Genomic DNA, 23,299 nt, shown 5'->3' with positions numbered 1-23,299 from the left:
TAGTTCGCCTCTTTTATCCGATTATTAATCGAAGTAATAATCGACAGATTAATCGATTATCAAATTAATCGTTAGTTGCAGCCCTAATATATATATATATATTATATAATATGTATATATATATAATATATAATATATACAGGTAAAAGCCAGTAAATTAGAATATTTTGAAAAACTTGATTTATTTCAGTAATTGCATTCAAAAGGTGTAACTTGTACATTATATTTATTCATTGCACACAGACTGATGCATTCAAATGTTTATTTCATTTAATTTTGATGATTTGAAGTGGCAACAAATGAAAATCCAAAATTCCGTGTGTCACAAAATTAAAATATTACTTAAGGCTAATACAAAAAAGGGATTTTTAGAAATGTTGGCCAACTGAAAAGTATGAAAATGAAAAATATGATCATGTACAATAGTCAATACTTGGTTGGAGCTCCTTTTGCCTCAATTACTGCGTTAATGCGGCGTGGCATGGAGTCGATGAGTTTCTGGCACTTCTCAGGTGTTATGAGAGCCCAGGTTGCTCTGATAGTGGCCTTCAACTCTTCTGCGTTTTTGGGTCTGGCATTCTGCATCTTCCTTTTCACAATACCCCACAGATTTTCTATGGGGCTAAGGTCAGGGGAGTTGGCGGGCCAATTTAGAACAGAAATACCATGGTCCGTAAACCAGGCACGGGTAGATTTTGCGCTGTGTGCAGGCGCCAAGTCCTGTTGGAACTTGAAATCTCCATCTCCATAGAGCAGGTCAGCAGCAGGAAGCATGAAGTGCTCTAAAACTTGCTGGTAGACGGCTGCGTTGACCCTGGATCTCAGGAAACAGAGTGGACCGACACCAGCAGATGACATGGCACCCCAAACCATCACCCAACCATGCAAATTTTGCATTTCCTTTGGAAATCGAGGTCCCAGAGTCTGGAGGAAGACAGGAGAGGCACAGGATCCACGTTGCCTGAAGTCTAGTGTAAAGTTTCCACCATCAGTGATGGTTTGGGGTGCCATGTCATCTGCTGGTGTCGGTCCACTCTGTTTCCTGAGATCCAGGGTCAACGCAGCCGTCTACCAGCAAGTTTTAGAGCACTTCATGCTTCCTGCTGCTGACCTGCTCTATGGAGATGGAGATTTCAAGTTCCAACAGGACTTGGCGCCTGCACACAGCGCAAAATCTACCCGTGCCTGATTTACGGACCATGGTATTTCTGTTCTAAATTGGCCCGCCAACTCCCCTGACCTTAGCCCCATAGAAAATCTGTGGGGTATTGTGAAAAGGAAGATGCAGAATGCCAGACCCAAAAACGCAGAAGAGTTGAAGGCCACTATCAGAGCAACCTGGGCTCTCATAACACCTGAGCAGTGCCAGAAACTCATCGACTCCATGCCACGCCGCATTAACGCAGTAATTGAGGCAAAAGGAGCTCCAACCAAGTATTGAGTATTGTACATGCTCATATTTTTCATTTTCATACTTTTCAGTTGGCCAACATTTCTAAAAATCCCTTTTTTGTATTAGCCTTAAGTAATATTCTAATTTTGTGACACACGGAATTTTGGATTTTCATTTGTTGCCACTTCAAATCATCAAAATTAAATGTAATAAACATTTGAATGCATCAGTCTGTGTGCAATGAATAAATATAATGTACAAGTTACACCTTTTGAATGCAATTACTGAAATAAATCAAGTTTTTCAAAATATTCTAATTTACTGGCTTTTACCTGTATATGAAAAAGAACTTCCTATTTTTCAAGACCGATTGCAGTAATGAACTGTTTTTGTTTTTTTTTAAGTGTAGTTTGTAGTAGAATGTAAGCAAGTGAAACAAAGGTGGGTTCGACACATTTGTGCTGACTAGGGTTGCAATGGGGTGGAAAGTTTCCGGGAAATTTGGAACAATTGTTTTGATTATTCAAAGTTGGACACTGTCCATCTTATTCTGTAGAATAAGATAAGAAGCTTGTAAAGCACTAATGCCACACAGATATAAATAGTCAGCTAAACAATTGGAGTAGTCTTTAAAAATATTTTACTGACGGACAAATGAATAGAAATAGGCTTGATGAATAAATAAACACTCATTAAGCAACGTTCCCTCTAAGGTGCACGCCTGCGCAATTGCGCACTGCTCACAGCAAATATATGTCGCGCACCAAATCAAATCCCATCTGAATTCTAAACAAAATAAACACATTTATTATGTGTAATTTTGCAATGCAACTCTGAGTGACAGTGACAACAAGCGGTCCTAACGGTGTTCGTCAACACCGTTCAATTGAACACCGCTCAATTATTGTAACGTCTGTCGAGATGCTTCGAGGCCAGGAATTATATCGATCACTTTATTGAGCAAAACTGTTTATATTTGGCCATAACCACACCAAAAACATGAGTAAAAAATTTCTATCTCGAAAAACTAGTCATTTTCTGCCGTTCAAACCAGGCCAAAACCAACTTGTCATCTGTCACCAACACGCATAGCACTAAGCCACTGGTGCGTTTATGGCCACAAAAAAAGTCGGACAACTCAAACACCACACAAAGTTACACTTGACTCCTCAGTCATACGTGTGCTTATTCTACTGTCATTTATTATTAATGTTAATTTATTTATATTAATCATGGAATGCTGTTACTAGAGAAAGTTACAGGAATGCACTCTTCATCCTATGCTTACATTTCATTGTGCAACATGAGGATGTTTAAGGAGAACTGAATGTGATCTCTGAAAGGGGTACAATTGATTTCCAAAGCAGGACCCCCACCCAGACATATTGTACAATACTAATCCACAGCTTATGAAAAACAAGATTCTTTTATTTTCATTACAAGTGGGCCAAATCACTAATATTACAAAATAATCTCATGAAAATGACTCCTCATTTGAGTGTTATTATAAAAGATTGGTTTGAGACAGGTGTGCTGCTGGTATTGCCACGTGTGATGTTGCTCACATGTGCTCCACTGAATGCTCAGGGAGTTTTTGTGTTTGCTCAGACACATGAACAATTAGAGGGAACATTGTCAATCAGTATGCTAAATCAAACTATAACCTACATTCTTGTAGAATGGCTAGCAGAACAGAAGGCAGAGGAAACTACTCCTTTTGATTTAGTATTTGCTAGTTGAACTTTACAGATCACAAAAAAGGTTAATTCGGATCGCTAACGTTGTTAGCATAAATGAATGGGCTTTAACATAGACAAAATTAGCATCACGGCAAACGGAGAAATATTTTGGGTTCATTATGAGACTGTGGTGGTACATAAACCTAGCTAGCTAGAGATATTGGCCCCAAAATCATTTAACAAGTACAGGAACAGCTAGCTAGCTTGAGTAGAAGTCTGCTGGAGTAGTCTACAGTCATACAGTAACGAGCAATTACTCCTCTATTAAACTTAAATACCATAGATCAAATATATTTACCCCAGTAATATCATCAAAACTTACCTGACTGGATGAAGTCCTTGGGCTCAAATACTAGTGTGGCCTCAATAGCCCTGCTGTAGTGTGTAGCATGCTGGGAATTATCTGTGCATGTGATGGAAGAATGCACTGCACATGTGGTGGAGGAATGCACCGTGCAGAGTTGAAATTAACTGAATTTGCATTAATTAAAGGCTTAGTGGCCACATGCGTGGACAGCACCTTTTAGCTCTTATTGCCAAAATTGTGTACACTACTGAATTGGGGTCTTATGGCCGCTTATGTGGACACTTATACTGCCATCTGGTGTTGTCAGAAGAGTATAACATACAACGGAATTTGGAAAAAAAAGTGTAAAAATAAGAATTAGCATGTCACTAAACATGAAGTACACGTTTGTGTACTTATGGACTAAGTACATCATATAAAAAGATTATTCTTAATTTTTATTCTAATTTGGGTCCAATAAGCCCAAATAGCAAAGAGAAATAAAAAAAAGCATGTAAACAAACAGCTTGGGCCTAAAGAGGTTAAATCAGGTTGTTTTAGCTAATAATCATGCTGCAAGATCTAGCATGTTGCATTCAATGTTTATTCCCGTTAATTCCCATGGAAAGTTTCCAACTTTGAATATTCCCTGAATTTTGCAACCCTAGTGCTGATTAAAAAAAAAAGATGATAAAGTTGTGCTCATTGATGAACTCACAAATCAATGTAGTCCTCCGGTCGTCTCTGGAAATGTTTTTTCACTTTTGAACCACTGTGGTGGTGGGCGTCATGTTTGTTTACACTGACCTGTGGGGACTCACACCAACCCCCGGTCGTCTTTTCTTCATCTCATCACATGACCTTGTGTAACAATGATGCCATGTGCATGGCTTTCTGTTCAGATGATCTTCGACCCCAACATGACCAAGAAGAAGAAGAAGAAGAAGAAGCCTTTCATGCTGGACGAGGAAGGCGGAGACGTGGGAGGAGAGGAAGTGAAGGAGGTGGAGGTGAAGGAGGTGGAACCGGAGGCTGGAGACGACAAGGACTTTGACCCGGATGAAGACGACAGCAGAAAGAAAGGTTATTGCAACCCACCTTGACTCAATTCTTATTTTTATCTCCCAGATTATTATTTATTTCTCTTTAAACGTGATGGATGCAGACGTTCATATCTACTTGAAGTGTGGCATACTTCCATATTAGGGCTGTCAACTTCATTAAAAACACTAGAATTTGTGTGAATGTCACATGAGTGCAGTGTGTGGAAGGAACGCTTCTAATGTGGGATATGGAGAGGTTTGTATTTTGCCCATTCATTTTTTAAATGGGGGGAATTCCTGGTAATCAGGGAGTTTTTGGTAACGGGAAACATGCTGGCTAGAATGTCCAGGGTGAGTGGAGTGTGTGGATGGTGGAAAGCTTCTATTGGGCTGGGAAATGTGGGATATGGAAAGGTTTGCATTTTGCCCATTCATTTTTAAATGGGGGAAATTCCTGGTAATCAGGGAGTTTTTGGATGGTGGAACGCTTCCACGGATGAGAAATGTGGGATGTGCAGTCCATTGTGTAATGCCTATTAAATGGCGGGAAAATCTGGAATTTTGGGAAAGAGAAAACATGTTTTTTGCGTGGGTGGATGGTTGAAAGGTCGAAATCGGGTTTAAAAATGGCGTTAAATATGGAGAGTTTAGGGCTTTGTAGAACTATGAATACATTCATTCATTTGAATGGGAAGTTCCTGGAAATTTGGGAAAAACCGGGAATTTTGGAAAATATAGGTAATACAACAATTGTCCGAGATCACGGTTTTCCAACCTTTTCTGAGCCAAGGCACGTTTTTTTCTTGGAAAAATCCCGAGGCACACCACCAGCAGAAAACATTAAAAAAATGAAACTCAGCAGTAAAAAGTTGTTCTCGCAATTGTTGGATATGACTTTAAAGCATAACCAAGCATGCATCAATATAGCTCTTGTCTCAAAGTAGGTGTACTGTCACCTCACACCCTGACTTATTTGGACTTTGTTGCTGTTTTCCTGTGTGTAGTGTTTCAGTTCTTGTCTTGCGCTCCTATTTTGTTGTTGATTGTCATGTCATGTACGGATGTACTTTGTAGACACCGTCTGCTGCTCCACACGCTGTAAGTCTTTGCTGTCGTCCAGCATTCTGTTTTTGTTTACTTCTCAGCCAGTTCAGTTTTAGCTTCGTTTTGCATAGCCTTCCCTAAGCTTCAATGCCTTTTCTTGGTGGCATTCACCTTTTGTTTATTTTTGGTGTAAATAGGGCTGGGCGATATGGCCTTTTTTTAATATCTCAATATTTTTAGGCCATATCGCGATACACTATATATATCTCGATATTTTGCCTTAGCCTTGAATGAACACTTGATACGTATAATCACCAGTATGATGATTCTATGTGTCTACATTAAAACAGTCTTGTTCATACTGCATTAATATATGCTCATTTTAAACTTTCATGCAGAGAGGGAAATCACAACTAAGTCAATTTACCAAAAGTGTATTTATTAAACAGTTATTAAGCAGTGGCACAGACATTCATGTAATTTCCAAAACAGAAAGTGCAAGATTGTCAGACATTTTAAAACAAGTTATTAGTGCACTTTTGTGCATGGTGTCACTAAGATGACTTATCAAAACAACGCTAAATAAAAGTGCACTTTTTGTACAGAACGCCACTACAATCGTTTAAAACATGATGTCACACAAGATATTTCAATACGTGTCACATAAAAATGAGCTGCATATCAAATAGTGTATGTCCTACGGTGTTGTGGAAATAGTTGCTTTGGCATTTAGTTGGTGTGGCACCGAACAGAGATGTTGACATGTAAAGACATTTTCCTGCTTGAAGCCAAACCACCGCCAGACAAGACCCTGTGCTGTTTTTCTTGGGAATTAATTCTTCCTTCATTTGTTACCAGATTCGCACCTTCTTTCTCTCGTATTACCACTCAAACCCCTACGTTAGCTGTTAGCATCACAGCTAACGTTACCATGTCGCTACCTGTCTGCTCCGCGGGAGCGTGTGACGTTGCTCACGTGACAGTATGTGACGTATGTAAGAAGGTGCGATTGTTTTAAGTCTCTGTGAGAAGGAGAGACAGGAAAGAGTGAGAAACGCATGCAGTTTAATGCCACGCAGCTAAAAGCAACTGCGTGAGAACGTATACTCGAATATCACGATATAGTCATTTTCTATATCGCACAGAGACAAACCAGCGATATATTGAGTATATCGATATATCGCCCAGCCCTAGGTGTAAGCATTAGATACCTTTTTACCTGCACTCTGCCTGCCGCTGTCATCTGCCGTATTGTGATCACGACAAACCATGTTACCGACATCTACAAAGCAATTAGCTACCTGCTGCTACCTACTGATATGGAAGAGTATTACACGGTTACTCTGCCGAGCTCTAGACAGCACAGACATTAAACAACGGCACATTTGCGGATTATAATTACTGGTTTGCAAAAAATATTTTTAGTGTGATGAGATGTGGCATAACCGTCTTGTCTTTTCTCTTCCCGCAGAGACGTCTGACGACTTGAACGACCTCAACTTCTTCAACCAGAAGAAGAAGAAGAAGAAACCCAAGAAAGTCTTCGACAACGACGTGGAGGAAGGGATGAAGGTGCGTACTTTCTTCTTCTCTCTTTGCGTCTTCAGCACGTCCAACCTTCCTCCTGCCTTGTCGTGCCTTCACACCAGGAGCTGAAGATCGAGGGAGAGCAGGGCGACGTGCTGGAGGACGACATCCTGGACAAGAAGAAGAAAAAGGCCAAGAAGGTGGATTTTGACGAAGGAGAACTTCTGGAGAAAGATGACGGTAATTAGTTTGCTGCTAACAATTAGAAATGTAAACATGAACAATATTAATGATAAGCTGCACTTCCACTAAAACTGATTGATGACACGAGGATAGGACTGGTCGATACAGCTGGAAACTGTAGTGTTTGATATCAATCCATGTCGATAATTTATATTTTTTAGGAGCTATGGAAAATAAGGAGCAGGAGAAAAATAGATTTGATTTAAAATGTAATCGTATTCTTTTTTTAAATATATGTTATTCTTTTAGATTTTTTATTATTAAATATAAATAAATACCTAAAAATAAATTAAAAAGTAACCTTCCTCTGATTCTAATCCCTCAGCTATCAAGGCAGAAAGGAAATATCAACACAATCATGGAAAAAAGTCAATGTAAACAAAATTGTAAAATAACTATAAGCCCTTAAAAATCATGAATATGTAAGAGATGCTTCATAAAGTGTAAGAAAATAGTGCAAAGTGCGAAAATGTAAACTGAGAAGACCTATTTTCTGCAGGATTAGTGGCAGCTGTGCTCTAAAGGGTGAGCACGCCTAAGGTGGTGTGGTGTTAGCACTCTTGCCTTGCATCATGTACAGACCACACTGGTCTGACTACAGTCCCTTTTGAAAAAAATCCAAAAACTGTCCAGGTGACTTTTCCTCTTTGATCCACAATTTCTTCATTTGGACTTTCTCTTCTCACTTCATGCAAAGAATCAACCAAACTTGATAGTTGATACTGTCACCTGATTGGCTGTTAGTGTGTCACGTGATCACTTCCTGCGTTGCTCGGTCACCAGAGAGCAAGAGCCTTTGTTCATGCAACCAACCTTGCTTCCAACTTCACCTTTCTTCCCACAAAGAAGAAAACAAAAATTATTGAACGTTTTATCGTAAGCATTTTTTTATTGAAATCGATTACATGTCTATCGTGATTGATATCGTTTTATCGCCAAGCCCTTCTAAAGGTGTCCCGATAGAACTTTTTCACTTCTAATACGATACTGATATTGGAGCCTTGAATATTGCCCGATACCGACATCAAGCTGACATCTTGTCAGCAGGAATCATAGTACCATTTTGTCCGGTCTATAGAGCGCTGCGCTATGTAAGGAGTGTCCACTAAATTGTAAAAGAAAAATTATAAGTCGCAGATATATAGGTTGTGAAATTAGTTATTTACACAGAAATGTTTATTTACATACCTTAATTGTTTCCGAACAGTGTCTGTAACACTGCAGTAAAACGGCTGATCAAACAAAACAGAAGTCATGGTCATGGACCCACTATCTGCGCAAGCTAACTCTCCAATCAGCTAAACAGACTCAATAAGAGGAGTGGTCCACTCCCATGTTAGCATATTAGCTAATGCTAACAACGCCAGCTCTCCTATCAGCTAAACAGACTCAATCACTCCATGTTGACATTTTGGTGAAGTTACTGAGGAATTTGTGAAAGTGAAACAATAAAAAAATAATGCCATTGTAAGGTAATAATAACACAGACACTCGTAAATGTGTTAGCATATTAGCTAATGCTAAGGACGCTAGCTTGATGACATTATGATAGCACATACAAATATGCATGAAAACACTCCTACAGACATCACACATGGGACGTTTTAGTACGGTAAGTAAGAATTGTTTTAGCTATATTGTAAAACTTACAAATGTTGCCCTGAGTGATGAATGAAGAATCCATATAGGTAAAACGCTATGGACGGCTAGAAGACGGAACAGCACTTTTACTTCCCGGTTCAAATCTTTTCAAAGATGCGGCATCTTCCTGGTTCCGATTTCTTTGTCTTGGCTACCCCTACGATCCATCCTCCGTCTGCAGCACTTGCAGTGTGGGTTGACTATATAAAAGCGCAGAAAGCTTCATTGGTGTGATGTGACTCCATCCAATAACGCGACAGAGATGGATGCACATGAAGACGGCAGAATATAAATCCACAGTTTGTGTAAATATCGTCTTGGTTGAAGTTTATTTGGAACATGTATACAATTTTAGCACGATGCACCACATATTTCACTTATTTTCAACATGTTTGAAAAGGAGTAGGAAGAAGCCAAGCTTATTGCATCGTATTCTTGTTACTACATAAATGCTACTAACACATACAATGGTGGTCAAAAGTGTACATACACTTGTAAAGAACATAATGTCATGGTTGTCTTGAGTTTTCAATCATTTCTACAACTCTTATTTTTTTGTGATGTAGTGATTGGAGCACATACTTGTTGGTCACAAAAACATTCATGAAGTTTGGTTCTTTTATGAATTTATTATGAGTCTACTGAAAATGTGAGCAAATCTGCTGGGTCAAAAGTATACATACAGTAATGTTAATATTTGCTTGCATGTCCCTTGGCAAGTTTTACTGCAATAAGGCGCTTTTGGTAGCCATCCACAAGCTTCTGCTTGAATTTTTGACCACTCCTCTTGACAAAATTGGTGCAGTTTAACTAAATGTGTTGGTTTTCTGACATGGACTTGTTTCTTCAGCATTGTCCATTGGCAGCAAAACAGGCCCAGAGCATAATACTACCACCACCATGCTTGACGGTAGGCATAGTTTTCCTGGGATTAAAGGCCTCACATTTTCTCCTACAAACATCTTGCTGGGTATTGTGGCCAAACAGCTCCATTTTTGTTTCATCTGACATCACATGGACAAAGATAAGACCTTCTGGAAGAAAGTTCTGTGGTCAGATGAAACAAAAATGGAGCTGTTTGGCCACAATACCCAGCAATATGTTTGGAGGAGAAAAGGTGAGGCCTTTAATCCCAGGAACACCATACCTACCGTCAAGCATGGTGGTGGTAGTATTATGCTCTGGGCCTGTTTTGCTGCCAATGGAACTGGTGCTTTAAATGGGACAATAAAAAAGAAGGATTACCTCCAAATTCTTCAGGACAAGCTCAAATCATCAGCCCGGACGGAGGTTGAGTCTTGGGCGCAGTTGGGTGTTCCAACAGGACAATGACCCCAAACACATGTCAAAAATGGTAATGGAATGGCTAAATCAGGCTAGAATGAAGGTTTTAGAATGGCCTTCCCAAAGTCCTGACTTAAACGTGTGGATAATGCTGAAGAATTAAGTCCATGTCAGAAAAGCAACACATTTAGCTGAACTGCACCAATTTTGTCAAGAGGAGTGGTCAAGTTGCCAAGGGACATGTAAGCAAATATTAACATTGCTGTATGTATACTTTTGACCCAGCAGATTTGCTCACATTTTCAGTAGACCCATAATAAATTAATAAAAGAAGCAAACTTAATGAATGTTTTTTGTGACCAACAAGTATGTGCTCCAATCACTCTATCACAAAAAAATAAGAGTTGTAGAAATGATTGGGAACTCAAGACAGCCATGACTTTATGTTCTTTACAAGTGTATGTACACTTTTGACCATGACTGTATGTTCACTTCATGTTCTCAATTTGTACACATTGTACAACAAAGAACAGCTCTCTTAAGTCACTAGTTAAGTCACTTATGATTTATATCATTAGATTATAATATCTTATTTTCAAAAAGTTCATCCTTTGTAAAAACTTGTTGTTTGGACAACCTCATAAACCGTATCACCAGTAATTATGAATCCATTCCATCATGTAATTCCACATGCTAAATGTTTTAAGTGTTGTACGTGCATACAAATGTTTCAAAATTTAAGGTTATATTCATCATCCTCGTACATTCTTGGCTGGCAGGTTAAAGTTTGCCTTGTGCACCATTTTAGATTATTGCAAATACACCAAATCATTACATTTTAATATATTGAAATCAATAAATAGTGTTTTCTATATCCAACATTATGTATTATTCTAACGGATGTTTGTCATAAATAAGTGTACTCTTGTTATCATTTCTACACAATAACTCAGATATTGTAATGAAGTGATTTTTGGTCCACATCATGTTTTGCTTTATTCATTATAGAAATATTTCATGCTACTTTGTTTTACATGAGTTTTCCAGTTCATTTGATCATCTATTATTACACCAAACATGGGATTTATTCACTCTTTCAATGTCAACTCAGTCTATTTGTTTGACTTTCTCGTCTACTGTTACCAAATATTACATTTTTTTTAGTTTTACTGAGATTCAAAGAGTCTGTTTTTGTCAAACCATCTTTTTAATTTGTTCATTTCTTCTGTTATTAGTATTAGTTTCTGTATTCTTTCTTAAACACACTTAAAACTAACTTTAAGTCCTTTGTACCTTTATAAATGTTGATATATAGATTGAACAATTGTGGTCTTAGTATTGACCCCTGGGGTACACCACAAGATGTATTTTCACCTAGTATTACTTCCTGTTGGCTTAGTAGCTTGTTGCCCACCGCTGACATTTACTTGTTTACCTCTGACTGGGCTAGTCTGATTGTTGTTGTTGTTGTTACGGACATTTCCGCCATCTTTGATGGAGTCAAAATGCTCACAGCTGATCCATCTGACATATGATGGACCAGCCCTGTAAGAAGTCACCAAGTAAAGAAGCATATGTTGATTGTTGTGTGTTGTTAAAATATATTTGTTTGCAGTGCTAGAGGACGACGAGAGCAAAAACAACGACGGCATTTCCTTCAGCTCCAGCACGGGACCAGCCTGGGCCGGCTCTGAACGGGACTACACGTATGATGAGGTGACACACTTAGTCCTCCTTTAAGACTACACGTATGATGGGGTGACAACACTTAGTCCTCCTTTAAGAGTACACGTATGATGAGGTTACAACACTTAGTCCTCCTTTAAGACCACGTATGACAAGGTGAGAAACACTTAGTCCTCCTTTGACACTACACGTATGACAAGGTGACCAACACTTAGTCCTCCTTTAAGACTACACGTATGATGAGGTGACAACACTTAATCCTCATTTAAGACTACATGTATGACAAGGTGACCAACACTTAGTCCTCATTTAAGACTACACGTATGACAAGGTGACCAACACTTAGTCCTCCTTTAAGACTACACGTATGACAAGGTGAGAAACACTTAGTCCTCCTTTAAGACTACACATATGATGAGGTGAGAAACACTTAGTCCTCCTTTAAGACTACAGGTGTGATGAAGTGACAACACTTAGTCGTCCTTTAAGACTACAGGTGTGATGAAGTGACAACACTTAGTCGTCCTTTAAGACTACAGGTATGACAAGGTGACCAACACTTAGTCCTCCTTTCTGCCCCACCTCAGCTGCTGAACAGAGTGTTCAACATCATGAGGGAGAAGAACCCTGACATGGTGGCTGGAGAGAAAAGGAAGTTTGTCATGAAGCCTCCTCAGGTGGTGCGAGTAGGAACCAAGAAAACCTCCTTTGTAAACTTCACAGACATCTGCAAACTGTAAGAGGTCTTCAGTCTTCACCTGTCATCTATATTGTGCTGATGTTTGTAAGATATTAATCTATATTGTGCTGATGTTTGTGTCGCCATACTTCCAGCTTGCATCGCCAGCCCAAACATCTCCTGGCCTTCCTATTGGCTGAGCTGGGAACCAGGTGAGTCTTCCGCGTGACTTTCATTTGCAAAGGAACATTGACGTTTGTGTCCTTCCAGTGGTTCCACAAGGAACATCAGTCCATCAAATGTATTGATAGAGCCCAGGGGTGTCCAAACCTTTTGACTGGGGGGCCGCATTTGGCTAGAACAATTTGGCTGGGAGCTGAAAGCCGACTGCATGTTAAATAACTATACTGTATATACAGTATATGTACGTGTATATGTAGGTGTGTGTGTGTATATATGTATTTGTGTGTGTGTGTGTATATATATATATTTAGATTTAGATTTATTGGTCCCCATGTGGAAATTAATTTTCACTGACCATACATTTAAACCAGGGGTCACCAACGCGGTGCCCGCGGGCACCAGGTAGCCCGTAAGGACCAGATGAGTAGCCCGCTGGCCTGTTCTAAAAATAGCTCAATTAGCAGCACTTACCAGTGAGCTGCCTCTAATTTTTAAATTGTATTTATTTACTAGCAAGCTGGTCTCGCTTTGCTCGACATTTTTAATTCTAAGAGAGACAAAACTCAAATAGAATTTGAAAATCCAAGAAAATATTTTAAAGACTTGGTCTTCACTAGGGCAGCACAGTGGAAGAGGGGTTAGTGCGTCTGCCTCACAATACGAAGGTCCTGAGTAGTCTTGGGTTCAATCCCGGGCTCGGGATCTTTCTGTGTGGAGTTTGCATGTTCTCCCTGTGACTGCGTGGGTTCCCTCCGGGTACTCCGGCTTCCTCCCACCTCCAAAGACATGCACCTGGGGATAGGTTGATTGGCAACACTAAATTGGCCCTAGTGTGTGAATGTGAGTGTGAATGCTGTCTGTCTATCTGTGTTGGCCCTGTGATGAGGTGGCGACTTGTCCAGGGTGTACCCCGCCTTCCGCCCGATTGTAGCTGAGATAGGCTCCAGAGCCCCCCTGCGACCCCGAAGGGAATAAGCAGTAGAAAATGGATGGTCTTCACTAACTGACAAAGAAACAGATAACAGATTTGGTGTCCAGTTCAAAGTGGGACATGATTTATTTAAAAATTTGAGAATTGACTTTTGTATTTTACATGAGTTATTATTTGTACAAACATGGTGCAAAGTAATTCATGATTTGTTAAAAAAAATGTTAGTGGCTAGCTAGTTAAAATGGGATATTGTGATTTCACAAGACTGTCTTAGAAGTGATCATTTGAAAATGTTCAATTTGAAAAATGTGCACTTAGAGAAAATATAAAAATAAAGTGTTGCATATTGATATTTATCTGTTTCTATCAGTGATGTGCGGTGAGGTTCATGGCTGGTGAGGCACTGACTTCATCACAGTCAGATTTACAAACATATGAACCCTAAAGAGTATCTTATTCACCATTTGATTGGCAGCAGTTAACGGGTTATGTTTAAAACCTCATACCAGCATTCTTCCCTGCTTGGCACTCAGCATCAAGGGTTGGATTTGGGGGTTAAATCACCAAAAATTATTCCCGGGTGCGGCGCCGCTGCTGCCCACTGCTCCCCTCACCTCCCAGGGGGTGATCAAGGGATGGGTCAAATGCAGACATACTTGCCAACCCTCCCGGATTTTCCGGGAGACTCCCGAAATTCAGCGCCTCTCCCGAAAACCTCCCGGGACAAATTTTCTCCCGAAAATCTCCCGAAATTCAGGCGGACCTGGAGGCCACGCCCCCTCCAGCTCGTCCGCATGGAGCAATGTTGTTGTAATATATTGAGTTGGAGGCAATAACCAGGCGAGGTGATGAAGTACGTCTCTTTACTGTAGACTTCAGAACAGACTCACACACTTGACGTCAGGTGCGCAACACCACGTAAATCGTTGGCCAACCAAAAAGTAACCCCAGTACGCTATAGCCAACATTCACCAGGAGATGGCAACAGACAAACATAGATCACTCTATTACATTCCTCTCCTTTCATAAATACTCAAAAGAAATAAACAACCCAACCAAAAAATGCAGCAGCTCAATTAAAAAACTGTACTTAAGCCACATTTTTTAGTACTGAACTCTTAACCCTCATTTGTAAACAATAACATGCTTATTATACAAACAGTATTTGTACATCTTTAACACAGATTTTTATACTGTCTTTAGAGATTCTGTTTTTTTGGTGGTACTCAAAAACATTTCTGGGTATCTGCGGATCACTGGTGGGGTTTTTGTTGTGGGTGATCTGGGTTCTGATGATGGCAACTCAGCAGCCATTGAATCTGGTTCAATGATGAGACTAGTTTGTGTCTGACTCACTGATGGTCCTGGTGATGGAACTGAAACAGCACTGTCCAGTTGTACTGATAGCACATTTTCTGCAACTGGTGGAGACTATATAACTGGCAGTCTCTCCATGTTTTCTCGCCATGGTAACATGTGATCCACATGCACTGTGTGCTGTCTCTGTCCCTCTTGATAAATATATATATATATATATATATATATATATATATATATATATATACGGTAAATATTTCTTATCTATGAGTATTTCTTATGTATAAGTATTTCTTTTATTTATATATATATATATATATATGAAATACTTGACTTGGTGAATTCTAGCTGTAAATATACTCCTCCCCTCTTAGCCACGCCCCCAACCACACTCCCCACCCCGACCACGCCCCCCCCACCTCCCGAAATCGGAGGTCTCAAGGTTGGCAAGTATGAATGCAGAGGACAAATTTCATTACACCTAGTGTGTGTGTGACAATCATTGGTACTTTAACTTTACACATACAAACTGTAGCACACAAAAAAGCACATTTAATAAAAAAAAACGTTATTATGGTCTTACCTTTACTCATAAATGAAGTCCATTCGCCGCTGTTGTGCTGGATTAATGCAACCCCTGACGGGAGTGTTATATCAACTAAAGCCCTCACTTAAACTTTCCACGTGCAAGATTGAATCTATTTAAAAAAAGTGTAACCGAGGGTTTATAAATGTCGCCTATACTGTATGAAACTACAAAATAACAAACACGGAGGCTCCAGTTTACACAAGGACCACTTTATTTACCTTCTTTCAAAAACTTCCGCTCCACTCCAACGTGTCATCACTTCCGCTCTTAGCGCCTTCAAAATAAGAGCTCAAGGCATATACTGTATAACAGTGCATAACAGGAACTTAACATCACAAAGAGGAAAGCCCATAAAAATAGGTTACAAAAGTTATTTAATAAGAAGCCAACAAGTGCAAAAACAATAATGTTCGTGTTGGAGGAGTTGTGAATTAGTGTTAATGTTGTGGCCCTGCAGTCATTCACAACTCCTCCAACACGAACATTATTGTTTTTGCACTTTTTGGCTTCTTATGAAATAACTTTTTTAAATAGATTCAATCTTGCACGTGGAAAGTTTAAGTGTGGGCTTTAGTTAATATAACACTCCCGTCAGGGGTTGCAATCTACGGCGGGGGTGCAGGAGGCGGGATTACTGCGAGCCTCAGCCAGTGCGTCTTTTGCAGCCGTTTTATGATCGCTCAGCACAAGAAATACGTTACACACATACAGTTGTTGACAAAATACACTCTACATTATATACCTCAGCTAACTAAACTATGGAAATGTATAATATAGTTCATATAGCAATACAGTCTCACTGCACAGCAGGCCACCAGTTAGCCGAGTCCGCAATCCATGGTGAGGCACAACTGAGTGACGTGCCTCAACTGGCTGCTGTTCAACGCACCGTCTCTTCTCAGTATTTGAACGGCAAATGTGAAAATTCAGCGATTTTGAATAAAAATAATCTAAAACTGGTGAAGTTAAATTGAAAATAACTTTATAGTATAATCACTGGATACATATAACAATTTAATAAAAATGTTTTCTTTTCACATTTTTTTTCTTTCCATGATGGCAGCTGAGGCCCCGCCTCACCTGCCTCTAGTGACTGCACGTCACTGGTTTCTATATATATTTATTGTGAGAAATCGTTAAGATGATCAGTGTTTCCACAAAGATAAATATCATTAATTATTAATAATAACATCGAGTTAAAGGTAAATTGAGCAAATTGGCTATTTCTGGCAATTTATTTAAGTGTGTATCAAACTGGTAGCCCCTGCGATGAGGTGGCGACTTGTCCAGGGTGTACCCCGCCTTTCGCCCGATTGTAGCTGAGATAGGCTCCAGCGCCCCCTGTGATCCCGAAGGGAATAAGCGGTAGAAAATGGATGGATGGATGTGTGTATATATATATATATATATATATATATATATATATATATATATATATATATATTAATTTATTATGGGTCTACTGAAAATGTGAGCAAATCTGCTGGGTCAAAAGTATACACACAGCAATGTTAATATTTGCTTACATGTTCCTTGGCAAGTTTCACTGCAATAAGGCGCTTTTTGTAGCCATCTACAAGCTTCTGGCAATCGTCTGCTTGAAATTTTGACAAAATCGGTGCAGTTCAGCTTAATGTGTTGGTTTTCTGACTTGGACTTGTTTCTTCAGCATTGTCCACACGTTTAAGTCAGGACTTTGGAAAGGCCATTCTAAAACCTTCATTCAAGCCTGATTTAGCCATTCCTTTACCACTTTTGAAGTGTGTTTGGGGTCATTGTCCTGTTTGAGCACCCAACTGCGCCTAAGACCCAACCTCCGGGCTGATGATTTTAGCTTGTCCTGAAGAATTTGGATATTCAAATTTAAGATGAACACACCCCGCACGGCCAGGTGGCTTATTGAAATTGAACTCGTGTCGTCTCGTGAACCCAATTGAAGATGCTACATTTGGGCCGTGGGCTGGGGTTTGGACACCCCTGCCCCTGATATAGCCCTTAATCTCAAGTGTCTCCAAGGGCTTCACAAACCACAACATCCTCGGATCTGAATCCCTGAAGAGTGCAGGGCCAATAACCGAACCCTGTGGAGCTCTGCACATTATGGGAGACTCACTGCATCCTGTCAGTAAAACAGGAGTTAACCCAAGACAAGGCTAAGTCTGACATACCAATATGTGTTTTGATAGGTTCTAATAGAATGTTTTGATGGACGGTATGGAAAGCAGCGCTGAGATCAAGTAGCAGCAACATGAATGACATCCATCGTTAGCAGTGGATCATTAGTCATTTTTGCGAGGGCTGTTTCCGTAGTGATTTGCCCTGAAATCAGACTGAAAGGGTTCACAGAGATTGTTAGACGCTAAGTGTTCATTTAGCTGTTGTGCACCAATTTTTTTTTTAGGATTTACGAGATAAATAGAAGGTGGGTAGGATGAATAACCGCTTTTTTGAATGCTTGGGGAACAGTGCAAGAGGAAAGTGATAAGTTAATAATATTTAGCACTGATGGTCCTAATATTACAAACAGCTCCTTGACATGTTTTTCAGGAAGTAACTAAACATGTTGTTTGTGTCCTCAGTGGTTCCATCGATGGAAATAACCAACTTGTGATCAAAGGAAGATTCCAGCAGAAACAGATAGAAAATGTATTGAGGAGATATATCAGTAAGTACAAACACAACATTACTTGTGAGGGGTTTTACTAATCAGATTGGTTGTATCACAATCTGTTAAACACAGAAGGTCACAAGAATGAATGTAATGTGAGTGAAATGTTGTCATGTTGAAGAGAAGGAAATCTTGTTAACACGCCTCACTTCCACCTTGGACTACATGTACACTCCTTTCCATGGATCCCCTACACCCTTCTTTGACCAGCTTTTAGGCGACCTCACTGGACCCTTCTTTGACCAGCTTTTAGGCGACCTCCCTGCACCCTTCTTTGACCAGCTTTTTAGGCACTCTTCTTATGCCTGCTCCATGCGCCCTCTTAGGCGTGTGTCTTAGGCCAGGTGCTTGCACCCTTCTTAGAGCAGCTTTTTAGGTGAGCTTCTTAGGCCAGCTCCCTGCGCCCTTCTAAGATGAGACTACTTGGGCAAGCTCCCTTGCACTCTTCTTGGGCAAGACTTCTTGGGTGAGCTCCCAGCGCTTCTCATGGGCCAGTTTCGTAGGCGAGCTCCCTGCTTCCTTCCTAGGCAAAATGTCTTCAGTGAGCTTCTTAGACGAGGGTCTTAGGCGAGCTCCCTGCGTCCTTAGACGAGCTTCTTAGGTGAGCTCCTTGTGCCCTTAGACGAGCTTCTTAGATAAGCTCCTTGTGCCCTTCTTAGGCGAGCACCCTGTGCCCTTCTTAGGCGAGCACCCTGCGCGCTTCTTAGGCGAGCACCCTGCGCGCTTCTTAGGCGAAACTTCTGTGAGCTTCTTAGGCGAAGGTCTTAAGCGAGCTTCCTGCTCCCTTCTTAGGTGACCTCCCTGCGCCCTTCTTAGGCGAACTCCTTGTGCCCTTCTTAGGCAAGCTCCTTGTGCCTGTCTTAGGCGAGCTCCTTGTGCCCTTCTTAGGCGAGCTCCTTGTGCCCTTCTTAGGCGAGCTCCTTGTGTCCTTCTTAGGCGAGCTCCTTGTGTCCTTAGGCGAGCTCCTTGTGCCCTTAGGCGAGCTCTTTGTGCCCTTCGGCAAGCTCCCTGCTCGCTTCTTTGGCAAGCTCCCTGCGCCCTTCTCAGGCGAGCTCCCTGCGCGCTGCTTGGGCGAGAATTCTTAGTTGAGCTCCCTGCTCCTTTCTCAGGCGATATCCTTGTGCCCTTCATAGGTGAGCTCCCTGCGCTCTTCTTAGGCGGAACTTCTTCTGTGAGCTTCTTAGGCGAAGGTCTTAAGCGAGCTTCCTGCGCCCCTCTTAGGTGAGCTTCTTGTCGAGCTCCCTGTGCCAATCTTAGGCGTGCTTCTGAGGCGTGTGTCTAAGGCGAGCTTCCTGTAGCCTTCTTAAAGAGCTTCTTAGGCGAGCTCCCTGTACTCTTCTTAGGCGAAACTTCTTCGGTGAGCTTCTTAGGCGAAGGTCTTAGGCAAGCTCCCTGCACCCGTCTTCGGTGAGCTTCTTAGGCGAGCTCCCTGCACGCTTCTTAGGCGAGACTTTTTGGATGAGCTTCCTGCGCGCTTCTTAGGCAAAACTTCTTTGGTGAGCTTCTTAGACAAAGGTCTTAGGCGAGCTTCCTGCGCCCTTCTTAAATGAGCTTCGTAGGCGAGCTCCCTGTGCCCTTCTTAGGTGCATGTCTTAGGCAAGCTACCTGCATCCTTCTTAAAGAGCTTCTTAAACGAGCTCCCTGTACGCTTCTTAGGCGAGACTTCTTAGGTGAGACTTCTTAAGTGAGCTCCCTGCGCTCTTCTTAGGCAAAACTTCTTCGGTGAGCTTCTTAGGCGAAGGTCTTAGGCGAGCTTCCTGCGCCCCTCTTAGGTGAGCTTCTTAGGCGAGCTCCCTGTGCTGTTCTCAGGCGAGCTCCTTGTGCCCTTCTTAGGCGAGCTCCTTGTGCCCTTCTTAGGCGAGCTCCTTGTGCCCTTCTTAGGCGAGCTCCTTGTGTCCTTCTTAGGCGAGCTCCTTGTGTCCTTCTTAGGCGAGCTCCTTGTGCCCTTCTTAGGCGAGCTCTTTGTGCCCTTCGGCAAGCTCCCTGCGCGCTTCTTTGGCAAGCTCCCTGCGCCCTTCTCAGGCGAGCTCCCTGCGCGCTGCTTGGGCGAGAATTCTTAGTTGAGCTCCCTGCTCCTTTCTCAGGCGATATCCTTGTGCCCTTCATAGGTGAGCTCCCTGCGCTCTTCTTAGGCGGAACTTCTTCTGTGAGCTTCTTAGGCGAAGGTCTTAAGCGAGCTTCCTGCGCCCCTCTTAGGTGAGCTTCTTAGTCGAGCTCCCTGTGCCAATCTTAGGCGTGCTTCTGAGGCGTGTGTCTAAGGCGAGCTTCCTGTAGCCTTCTTAAAGAGCTTCTTAGGCGAGCTCCCTGCACCCTTCTTAGGCGAGCTCCCTGTACTCTTCTTAGGCGAAACTTCTTCGGTGAGCTTCTTAGGCGAAGGTCTTAGGCAAGCTCCCTGCACCCGTCTTCGGTGAGCTTCTTAGGCGAGCTCCCTGCACGCTTCTTAGGCGAGACTTTTTGGATGAGCTTCCTGCGCGCTTCTTAGGCAAAACTTCTTTGGTGAGCTTCTTAGGCAAAGGTCTTAGGCGAGCTTCCTGCGCCCTTCTTAAATGAGCTTCGTAGGCGAGCTCCCTGTGCCCTTCTTAGGTGCATGTCTTAGGCAAGCTACCTGCATCCTTCTTAAAGAGCTTCTTAAACGAGCTCCCTGTACGCTTCTTAGGCGAGACTTCTTAGGTGAGACTTCTTAAGTGAGCTCCCTGCGCGCTTCTTAGGCAAAACTTCTTCGGTGAGCTTCTTAGGCGAAGGTCTTAGGCGAGCTTCCTGCGCCCCTCTTAGGTGAGCTTCTTAGGCGAGCTCCCTGTGCTGTTCTCAGGCGCGTTTCTGAGGCGTGTCTTAGGCGAGCTCCCTGCACCCTTCTTAAAGAGCTTCTTAGGCGAGCTCCCTGCACCCTTCTTAAGTGAGCTCCCTTCTTAGGCGAGCTCTGTGCGCCCTTCTTTGGCGAGCTACCTGTACTCTTTTTAGGCGAGCTTCATGCGCCCTTCTTAGATAAAACTTCTTCGGTGAGCTTCTTAGGTGAACTTCCTGCTCTCTTCTTAGGTGAAACTTCTTCGGTGAGCTTCTTAGGCGAGGGTCTTAGGTGAGCTCCCTGCGCACTTCTTAGGTGAGCTTCTTAGAATGTTTTAGGCACGCTCCCTGCCCCCTTTTAAGGCGAGCTTCTTAGGTGGAATAACACAAACTAGGTATGATTTCTTCTTTGCAAACACTTTTGTCATAAACAAATGATTCAGGGTCAAATGTAGAAAAGGATGCTTGGTCAACATTAGTTTTAGTAGTTGTGTATTTTGGAAGATGTTTATTCCCCAATGACATGAGCGTAGGTGTCAGTGTGAGTGCTGGCTAACGCCGTGTCTCCCCGCAGAGGAATATGTGACGTGTCACACCTGCCGCTCGCCAGAGACCATCCTGCAGAAGGACACCCGCCTCTACTTCCTGCAGTGCGAGACGTGCCACTCGCGCTGCTCCGTGGCCAGCATCAAGACGGGCTTCCAGGCTGTGACGGGCAAGAGGGCGCAGCTGCGTGCCAAAGCCAACTGAAGCTTCTGCTCTCCATTTTTCCAAAAGGACTTGATGCGTTCAAGTGCAGGTGGATTCAACTTGTTGTCCTTCTTGTCGCCCAAGGCAAGATGGCCACCAGCTACATTATTTGATGCTGTTTGTTTGTTTTTTGCTCTAATATTTGATTCCTGCTATTAAAATCAGATTTATCAAATCTTCACTGTTTCTCCTCACACTTTCCTCACACTATATGCTGTAAAATTTTGTATATTAGCATAAATCTGAAATATCAGCATCAACATGACTTGTTGGATATTGCATCCAAGTTGGGGATCGACACCAATATTTGGAATTTTAATGTATCCATATAAGCCTTTTTTTAACTACAGCAGATACAATATATACTCATAAAATACCATTATTTAGTGTTTAAATTAATTAGTGAAGCAAATAATTATGAAAGTAAAGAGCAGGCAGCAGTTAACACAGTGATTGGACCACAGAACTTCCCTCCAGAAGGACTTATATTTGTCCAAGTGATATCAGATGAAACAAAAATTGAGCTGTTTGGCCACAATACCCAGCAATATGTTTGGAGGACAAAAGGTGGGGCCTTTAATCCCAGGAACACCACTCCTACCGCCAAGCATGGTGGTGGTAGTATTATGCTCTGGGCCTCTTTTGCTGCCAATGGAACTGGTGCTTTCAATGGGACAATGAAAAAGGAGGATTACCTCCAAATTCTTCAGGACAACCTAAAATCATCAGGCCGGAGGTTGAGTCTTGGGCGCAGTTGGGTGTTCCAACAGGACAATGACCCCAAACACACATCAAAAGTGGTAAAGGAATGGCTAAATCAGGCTAGAATGAAGGTTTTAGAATGGCCTTCCCAAAGTCCTGACTTAAATGTGTGGACAATGCCAAAGAAACAAGTCAATGTCAGAAAAGCAACGCATTTAGCTGAACTGCACCAATTTTGTCAAGAGGAGTGGTCAAAAATTCAAGCAGAAGCTTGTGGATGGCTACCAAAAGAGCCTTATTGCAGTGAAATAAGGGGGACATGTAAGCAAATATTAACATTGCTGTATGTATACTTATGACCCAGCAGATTTGCTCACATTTTCAGTAGACCCATAATAAATTCATAAAAGAAGCAAACTTCATGAATGTTTTTTGTGACCAACAAGTATGTGCTCCAATCACTCTATCACAAAAAAATAAGAGCTGTAGAAATGATTGGAAACTCAAGACAGCCATGACATTATGTTCTTTACAAGTGTATGTAAACCTTTGGCCACGACTGTATATGTTTATATATATATATATATATATATATATATATATATATATATATATATATATATATATATATATATATAAAATCAGTGATGTGCGGTGAGGTTCATGGCTGGTGAGGCACTGACTTCATCACAGTCAGATTTACAAACATGAACCCTAAAGAGTATCTTATTCACCATTTGATTGGCAGTAGTTAACGGGTTATGTTTAAAAGCTCATACCAGCATTCTTCCCTGCTTGGCACTCAGCATCAAG

At 41.6% G+C, this 23,299-nt stretch overlaps 1 protein-coding gene across 1 annotated transcript in view; it reads left to right on the top strand.

The window, feature by feature from the left end:
• Positions 1-21,965, top strand: part of eif2s2 (eukaryotic translation initiation factor 2, subunit 2 beta) — a 38,772-nt gene extending 16,807 nt beyond the window's left edge. The window contains exons 2-9 of the mRNA XM_061985567.2: positions 4,321-4,501; positions 6,977-7,077; positions 7,155-7,272; positions 11,816-11,916; positions 12,474-12,622; positions 12,721-12,777; positions 18,165-18,250; positions 21,609-21,965. Of these exons, the coding sequence (XP_061841551.2) occupies positions 4,321-4,501; positions 6,977-7,077; positions 7,155-7,272; positions 11,816-11,916; positions 12,474-12,622; positions 12,721-12,777; positions 18,165-18,250; positions 21,609-21,784 (969 nt within the window). The 3' untranslated portion in view covers positions 21,785-21,965. The remainder of the gene's footprint in view (positions 1-4,320; positions 4,502-6,976; positions 7,078-7,154; positions 7,273-11,815; positions 11,917-12,473; positions 12,623-12,720; positions 12,778-18,164; positions 18,251-21,608) is intronic.
• The last annotated feature ends 1,334 nt before the right edge of the window (positions 21,966-23,299 follow it).

Source organism: Nerophis lumbriciformis, linkage group LG23, assembly GCF_033978685.3.
Source record: "Nerophis lumbriciformis linkage group LG23, RoL_Nlum_v2.1, whole genome shotgun sequence".
NCBI classification, from domain to species: Eukaryota; Metazoa; Chordata; class Actinopteri; order Syngnathiformes; family Syngnathidae; genus Nerophis; species Nerophis lumbriciformis.
This window is presented reverse-complemented; position numbering and strand designations above follow the sequence as displayed.